At 40.8% G+C, this 8,679-nt stretch overlaps 1 protein-coding gene across 1 annotated transcript in view; it reads left to right on the plus strand.

The window, feature by feature from the left end:
- The window catches only part of megf10 (multiple EGF-like-domains 10), a 58,069-nt gene that overhangs the window by 11,998 nt on the left and 37,392 nt on the right, over window positions 1-8,679 (plus strand). The window contains exons 3-6 of the mRNA XM_016445578.1: window positions 965-1,066; window positions 1,213-1,313; window positions 1,742-1,834; window positions 8,232-8,478. Of these exons, the coding sequence (XP_016301064.1) occupies window positions 965-1,066; window positions 1,213-1,313; window positions 1,742-1,834; window positions 8,232-8,478 (543 nt within the window). The remainder of the gene's footprint in view (window positions 1-964; window positions 1,067-1,212; window positions 1,314-1,741; window positions 1,835-8,231; window positions 8,479-8,679) is intronic.

An 8,679-nucleotide genomic window follows, 5' to 3' on the forward strand; every position in this document is an offset into this window, starting at 1 on the left:
ACCACACAGACACACACACACACACACACACACAGGCAGGAGATGTCCGTGGCCAAATTAAGGACCAGCTCAGAAATCCATTAAAGCAGATTGAAGACAACAAAGTTGGAGTTTTCTTTCCCAGCTAGATTGACTTTCACTCAGTAATGTGTGGGAACAGCTGTGCGCTGCGCAAGAGTTTCCTAAAGCAGAGAATGTGTGTCCTAGTATCTGTGTGCAAGATTTCCCAGCACATTCACAGCGTGCATTATGAGTTTATTCCTGCGTTACTGTAACGCTCACAGCAGATTCAAACAAGAGCTCTGCTTCCACAGACGCACATGAAACGCCTGTCTTTACATCATCATAAAGCAATATTTGATCCAGCTGTTGCTATTTATAATTATGTTCTTCATTTATAGATGATTAGTGCTTTTTTTACTCCTGAATGTGTCCTGCACATGAGCGGCCCTAAACACAGCCGACAGGCACAACTGTTCCTGAGAAACAAAAGCGCTTCTGTTTTACTGGAGGAGCGCCAGTTTATGAACATCTGAACGACGCCACACAAACACCCACAGACAGGTGTCTGGAGAACTGGAGGAGAGCTGCTTTCAACAAAACACTTTGCTTTTCTGATTTGTTTTCCTCATGTATTGTGTAGCAGCAGTGGCCACACACAGCGAACATGTAACATACACAGATAACTGCTGCTCTCATTAACCATTAGTGCTGGAGTAATGAGACCACACACACGTCTGACAGAGACACGGCCTTCGTGTGTGTGTGTGTGTGTGTGTGTGTGTGTGTGTGTGAGAGAGTGTGTGGTCCAGGTATTTTTTTAAAATTGAAAAACATTGAATGTTTTCTGTGAGGGTGAGGTTTCAGGTTGGGGGATAGAAAGTACAGTTTGGACAGTATAGAAATCATTTTGTCTGTGTAGAGTCCCTCAAAAACCATTAGTGTGTGTGTGTGTGTTCTGCAGTTACTCAGTGACCGTGCAGGAGTCGTACGCTCACCCGTTCGATCAGATTTACTACACCAGCTGCTCAGACATCCTCAACTGGTTCAAATGCACTCAGCACAGGTGTGTGCGCTTTACAATGCTTTTCAAAGTTTATTAAGGTGTCATGGAAGCATATTTTTTCATATATTGTCATATTTTGTTCTATCAGATTGAGGTATAACAGAATATTGAATAACCCGTAGCTGTGATTTTTCGGCTGTGTTTAGGGTGAGCTACAGAACGGCCTACCGCAGAGGAGAGAAGACCATGCACCGCCGCAAGTCTCAGTGCTGCCCGGGATTCTACCAGAGCAGAGACAGATGTGTTCGTGAGTGTTACTACTGCACTACTACAGAGACAGAGACAGAGACAGAGACAAGAGAGACAGAGACAGAGAGATAGATGATAGATAGATAGATAGATAGATAGATGTGCAGTCATGTTCATTGGGTCTGAAAGGCTCTTTTGTGTTTATAGTGACTGTAATCACATGCTGTCTCTCCACATCACTGAGTTACTGTTCATCTTTAACTTTCTGCTGGGATTCCTGAAATCTTCTCCTGACGCTCCCTCAAAACTCCTCAGCACTGAAGCTGATGTGATAACACAACACACATGTAAAACATATCTGATAATCACTGAGATATTTGATGCTAGATGTAGAGTTGTGAGGAGCAGGGTTTGGGGTTGTAGGTGTTTGTTGGGTGCTGGTGTAATCTGAGCGCTCTCTCTCTGTCTCTCTTGTTTTCTCTGCAGCCCACTGTGCTGAGAAGTGTGTGCACGGCCGCTGTGTGGCCCCCAGCACCTGTCAGTGTGAGCCGGGCTGGGGAGGGCCCGACTGCTCCAGCGGTGAGTGCTGCAGCTGCGCTCGTCTGTCTCTCTCTTACAGTCTCTTCCTGCGTTTACAACTGCCTTCAGTCTGTGACAGACCACATCCAGAAAGAGCTTTTGCTGCTCTGTAGACAATCATTTCAGTAGTTCCTCAACACTGACAAGAAATATATTGCCCTGTGCTTTTTCTGATTTGAACAAATTAACATATATCAGCTGATTTGGACATCAGTTTATACACATATCAGCTCTAGTAGGAATATCGGTCTGATTTTGTTGGCATCTTCTGTGCTCATTTGGTATGTCTCCTCATCTCTCACACCTGATTCAAGTCAAGTCAACTCAAAGTCACCATTATTTATATAGTGCCGCTTTATATAACGCTACAATGCAGATTGTGTCAAAGCAGTTTTACAGTATTAAATGGGGAAATAGTTTGCCGTTCTCCTCTGGCCAGACGAAACCAGCAGTTTAATTCTAGGCTGCAGCAAACTCAGATTGTGCAGAGGACTCATCTGGTTCCTGTGGTCTTGCCCCGGCCATCTAGGAGACAAGGTCTTCACTGGGGATCTGTCTCTAGGGCTCATCTATTTGTCCTGATCTCCGCTGACATTCAGGGCTGTAGAGGTTAGTGTTGGGGTACTCGGACTCATACTCTGACTCGAGTCAGGTCTCGAGTAAAATTTTTTAAAGGACTTGGACTTGTCACGGACTCGGATGCATTTTTACTCGGACTTGAATCGGACTCGAGCCTTTCGGACTCGGAAAATATGTCCGAGTCCAACTGAGTCCAGGGACAGTTCTATTGGAAATGTCACTGACTCAATGCATTATCACAAAGGTGATATTCAGTATTTGCATGTGTTTTTAAGTTTTGTCCAGTACTTGAAAGCTGACGGGTTTCTGTGCTCACACACCGAAATAACGTGCCTCTCAGTCAGCGTGCGAATGCCGAGTTCTTTCGCTCAAGCTCTCTTAAGTTCTGTTATTGCTACACACTTACACGAAAAGTTATGTCAAAATGCCCGTCTTGGAGACTATTCATGTAAATGCAGTCAGCTTGAGAATGTTTTATTACATTAGTTTGTGTGTAGGGCTTTTATACGTGTGCCATTGTATAGACTAGGTTTATCCCTCACAGCCTCATTTTCATCCAAGAAATTTTTTTAAATGCCCTGTCTAATGTGTACTTTTAACCCAGAAATTAAAATGCAGTTTCTTCTTTAATGGTTCAAACACTGGTGAACAGAATAAGCAGACGCAAACTAATTTTGATTATTCAAAATTCATATTTCATAAAAAATCGTAAAAATGATATAAACCTTGTTTTTTATTGAGATGAAAGGTGCATTTTCTGCTCTTAAGGTCCCATTCACCAAGATACCTACTCTTTTACTCCCACTCTTGAAATTATACATTTACTTTAACAATTAATAAAGTCAAGTCCCGCCCTTTAATTTTTCACATTCTAAAACCTGTTTCACTCTGAAATATGTCACAATACATAAATAAATTCAGCCATAACTTCTGTTACATGACTTTAAGTGTGCTAAGCAAAGCAGGACACTAATTATTAATCAAAAATCAAAATGGCAAGATGCAATAGAGGTTTGCTTTTGTTCATTTAAATGGATATTGCGTTTTTCTAGTTGTAAAGGTTAAAAAAATGTTAAAGCGGTCATAGGATGCTACATGCACTTTTACAAGTTGTTTAAACTGAAATGCGTGTTGGCAGTGTGTGTACACAACCACTCTATAATGATAAACTCTAGCTGCTGCATTTTGGACCAGCTAGAGTTTGTTTATTAAGCGTGCAGAGCAAAGGTTTTTGGTCCTATAAGTAACACCTCTGTTTTATCAGAATTTAGCAGTAAGAAATTACTCATCATCCAGTTTTTTGTATCAACTATGCATTCTGTTAGTTTTGCAAATTGTTATGTTTCGTTGGGCAGTGAAGAAATATAGAGCTGAGTATCATCAGCATAACAGTGAAAGCTAACACCATGTTTCCTGATGATATCTCCCAAGGGTAACATGTAAAGCGTAAAAAGTAACGGTCCTAGTACTGAGCCTTGAGGTACTCCATACTTCACTTGTGATTGGTATGATTCCTCTTCATTCACCGCCACAAATTGATGGCGGTCAGATAAGTACGATTTTAACCATGCCAATGCACTTCCTTTTAATGCCAACATAATTTTCTAGTCTATTCAAAAGAATGTTGAATGATGAATGATTCAGCTCATCTAGAGACAGTAAGAGCTGGATTGGGTGTGCCTGATGAGGGGAAATGTGCAGCGCTGAGGCTCCTGGACAGGTTTGAGAAGCACCGATTTACTCAATGGCTTGATTTAGCAGCCGACTGCATGAGTCCTTACATATCAAAACAATCATTTCCCACACATCAGGCTTTAGAATTAACATGGTTACTTATATGTTGCGACATCTTTCAGTAAAATTGTGTTTGAAAAGTAGTGACTGGTCCACAAAAGAGTCCACAGAGAAATGTGAAATGTAAAGAACAAAATAATTATGATCTACTGACATGATCAGGCACTTCACTGAAAATGAACAGGCATTTCTCTAAGGTTAAAATCCCTCAGAAGGTCAGCAGAGAGCATGTATTCACTGCATTCACTGCAAGATCGAGTGTTGATCTGTGTCTGTGCAGACAGTCTTAGACAGATACATTCATCTCTATTATATAATAAAGAAGAGGATGTGGAAAAACTGTTTAAAAGCTGTTTTTGGACTAACAAGGACGTTTTGAGTTATGAGTTTAGACATTATGAGTTTATAGTACGATGACCTCTTATATGTCAAAAGATCTAAGGAAATGTAAAAATCTAAAATGCTGTAGTAGTTTAATATTGTGATTAAATGTAGTTTAAGGGTCTAGAAGAAATCATTACTTTAAGAGAAATGTGAATCTAAAATGTAAACACTATTATGCATTTACAGCTATAGAAGTGTAAAATATTTAGGAATCCTTTTTATCATAAATATATTTATTTCCATTTTTTTCCATTTTATAGATATATTTTAGATCCCTTAAGCCTATCCCCAAACCTAAAAAGTAACCTCTTTTCAACAGTGTAAAAATGTAACAGGTAGAAAAATATAGTGGCAATAATTGTTATTTTTGCATTTATAGTTACTTATCATCACTAACAGTACAGTGCTAGATTATTTCATCCCTGATACAGTAAGTTTTGAATACATATAGGTCGGGTCCTTTGATGTCCCTTCATAACTCGCGCATAATCCATGACATTTCTTTATCAGAACGTGTTTTGTGACCGCCATGTTGCATTCAGAATGTTTTGGGGTTGAAGAACAGATAAATATCATTGCACTTCACCATATTATTCTTATATAGTCTTGTGCTTTATACTAAGAAAAAAATCTGTGAAGTGTACAGATTTAAAAATGTCCAGTGTAAAAATGATGATCGTGATTTTGTTCCAAATACAAAGTTGAAGGTTTGAGCATGACAAGGTAACACAATTAAATACTTACAAAGACTACCATAGAAACACCCATGTTTCAGCCATGTGGTCAGAAAGACTTGTGCAACATCACTCTGTTAAATGTGATATCAGACAGATCATCATATTACATGCAGAGGAGGAAACATGGTTATGATACGGAAAACACATAATGAATGAGGCAAATCAACTCCTATTGCAATGAAAATCAAACATTTACAAACTTTTTACATTACATACTAAACATGGTTCAGTCTGTCAAATAACGTGAGTAATTATCAGTACGCTGTTCATTTGATCAGTAGTACTGGATGTGTTGTCAGGAGTCTGGAGTCTCTCAGCATTAGTTAACCGCTGCTAGTCCTGCTCCTGGTTTTATTATAGTGGCTTATGGAGAAGGATTTGGCAGCACGGCAGCAGTCAGCTGTGATATGACTTTAATTAGTCTGAAGACTCATTGTATCTGGCCTTTCCGGGCCACAAGACGCCAACAAAACACCCTGCGCTGAATTAAGGCTGAAGGAAAAAAGGCCTTTTCTTCATCCACAGAGAGCAAAACAAAGAGAAGGCACTGATTGGCCAGAAACACAGGAAATGACCTCAGGGCTGAGCTCATGTGATGTCAGATGTAGGAAAGGGCAGCACAATAACAGAACATGCTCAGACAGACCTTATTGCCCCCAATCTCTCATTCAGATATCAAAAAGTGACATTACAGTCCTGCTTTATAGGGCTGAGTTGACCACATATATATTATTTTATGACAGCCACTGTTTAAATGTTTATATTTAGTAGAAACGTAATGATAGCATTACAAATGTATTATTGTTATTTATTATTAAAAAAATGGTATACTAATCAGTTGTTGAGTTTGACCGTATTATAGTATGAAATTGACCATATTATAGTAATGTATCTCTCTCCATGAAACTCTCCATAGACATACAGTAGAAAACATGTAATGGTTTTTCTACTGTACAAACTATTTTCTGTTGCCCTACCCCAACCCTACACCTAAACCTACCCCTTACAAAAAACTTACTGCATTTTTACATTCTCAAAAAAACACACCATTTAGTATGTTTTTAAACCTTTTGAATTACGGGGGCACAGACAGTGTCCTCATAAACCACCTTCACATTGAAATACCTCTGTCATACCCATGTCATTATACAAATCTGTGTCCGCATAAACCACCCAAACCAGAGCTCAGTTTCGTGCTTGTGTTGTTGTCGCTGTCTCATCCTCTCAGTCAGAATTAGACACTAGGAGGCGTCACCTGTGTGCTGTGATCTGCTGCTCGTCTGCTTCAGACGCCGGCTGACTGATGCTTTGTTCTGAAAGGGTTTGCGGTGTTCGGTTCACACATGAAGGTTTTGCATTCGAGCCAGTGAAAGCAATGTTTCTTGTGGATTTGCTGAGCTGGTGATGGACGAGAGTCAGCGTGGACGACCTGCACGTCTGCTCACTGAACCGGGTCACGATCACTAAAGCACTCTGCTTACTTTAGCTCTTCTTAGCCTGAAGAAACATTACTGAGGTTTCAATGAGGTCGTGTGGAAGACATCAACAACCACAGTCTGACAAATAAAAGATGAAACGCTAATATATTCAGCACTAATACACAGCTGTGGGATTATGCAGACGAAAGCGCTTCAGTGCTGATCTCTAGACAGATTCTCGTTTGAACTAGTGACAGATTTCAGCGTTGCAAGCATCCTAGGAAAAAATGTGCAACACTGCAACTTATAACAGATGCTTAACAGCACAAAAGAAAGTGGAAACGTAAGGATATCATTTCTTATTATCTCAATATCCAAAATCTGGGTAGAGTTGGGTATATTTAAACTAGTTTCATGATTCAGTTTTGATTCACAAGCTTGTGATTGGATTAAATTCCATTCTTGATTTGATTCATTTGGATACATGTACATGTCAATTTTTCTCAAGGAAAAAAAAAACTTTCAACTGATATCGTTGTAGCAAAGTTTGCAGTTCGGGAAGAAGGACGAGGAAGTCAGGGGTGGTGGGTAGACCTCTTATTGGTCGCCACAAACAACATATAACACAATGAGCGCTTCTCGGGTTTCGCAGTCAGGTGTCGTCGCACACTCTGCTGTCTCTCTCTCTCAGGTCGGCGGCCGCTTATCTCTCGTCTCCCCGCCAATCACTGGAATTGCAAACAGGTGTTAATCATTATTCACTTGACCTCCTTATCACCGCTCGTCTCCAAACCCGCTCTCATTAGCTCTGCGATGCACATGTGTGTCTTTATTAGGTGATATTGGAAAGTACCAACCCAGTGTTTATAAAGCCAACATGCAAAAAAAGTCATTGCCCTTTACCAAAATGTAAAACAACGATGTTTTTTAAAGTTGGAGGAGAAAATGAGATGGAGTTTTTAACCAAAGTACAAAGACGAAGAACTAACCGCGCGTGACCTTTCCAACAGGATTACGTAATGTGTGAAGACGCGCATCGCAGAGCTAGAGCAAGCCCAGCATTTGTGGTTAAAAAATGTATACATTTTTTTTTTTTCAGAAAATGACTGATGGATTCGCTAGATAAGGCCCTTATTCCTCGGCTGGGATCGTGTAGAGCTTTTTTATGCTGCATTGAAACTGCATTTTGACCTTGAAATCGTTGGCCACCATTGAAGTCCACTATATGGAGAAAAATCCTGCAATGTTTTACTCCAAAAACGCAATTTCTTTGCAACTGAAGCAAGAAAGACATGAACATCTTGAATAACATAGGGGTGAGTAAATTATCAGCAAAATGTTTATTCTGGAAGTGGACTACCAGAATAAACCATGGTGAAACCGCAGTAAAGCACGGCCTCTGGTGGTTTGTCATAGCTTTAGTGTCTGTAGTGCAGGATGTCCTGTGGTGTGTGACGTGAACAGCAGCTCTGTGTGTTTGCGCAGCCTGTGACGGTGATCACTGGGGTCCACACTGCAGCAGCCGCTGTCAGTGTCAGAACGGTGCGCTGTGTAACCCCATCACCGGAGCCTGCCTCTGTGCAGCCGGATACCGCGGCTGGCGCTGCGAGGACCTCTGCGAGCGCTCCACCTACGGACACGGCTGCCAGCAGAGGTGCCTGTGCCAGAACAACGCCACGTGCCACCACGTCACCGGAGAGTGTGTGTGCAGCCCGGGATACACGGGAGCCTTGTGAGTTCACCTGCATGCGCAATATACACTGCCTGTGCGCAGAGTGCGCCGTTTGTCTGATTGTACGCAGTAGCTGTTAAAAAAAAAAAAAACTTTCATTCTATATTAGTTTTTTTCAACTGCTTGAACACAAAATCTTTACTTGTCACACAGTTTCTGAAAGCTGACACTCAAACAGCAGAAGCACACACCAAATCTGCA

This window comes from Sinocyclocheilus anshuiensis, unplaced genomic scaffold (assembly GCF_001515605.1).
Source record: "Sinocyclocheilus anshuiensis isolate Anshui unplaced genomic scaffold, SAMN03320099.WGS_v1.1 scaffold2271, whole genome shotgun sequence".
Taxonomy (NCBI): Eukaryota; Metazoa; Chordata; class Actinopteri; order Cypriniformes; family Cyprinidae; genus Sinocyclocheilus; species Sinocyclocheilus anshuiensis.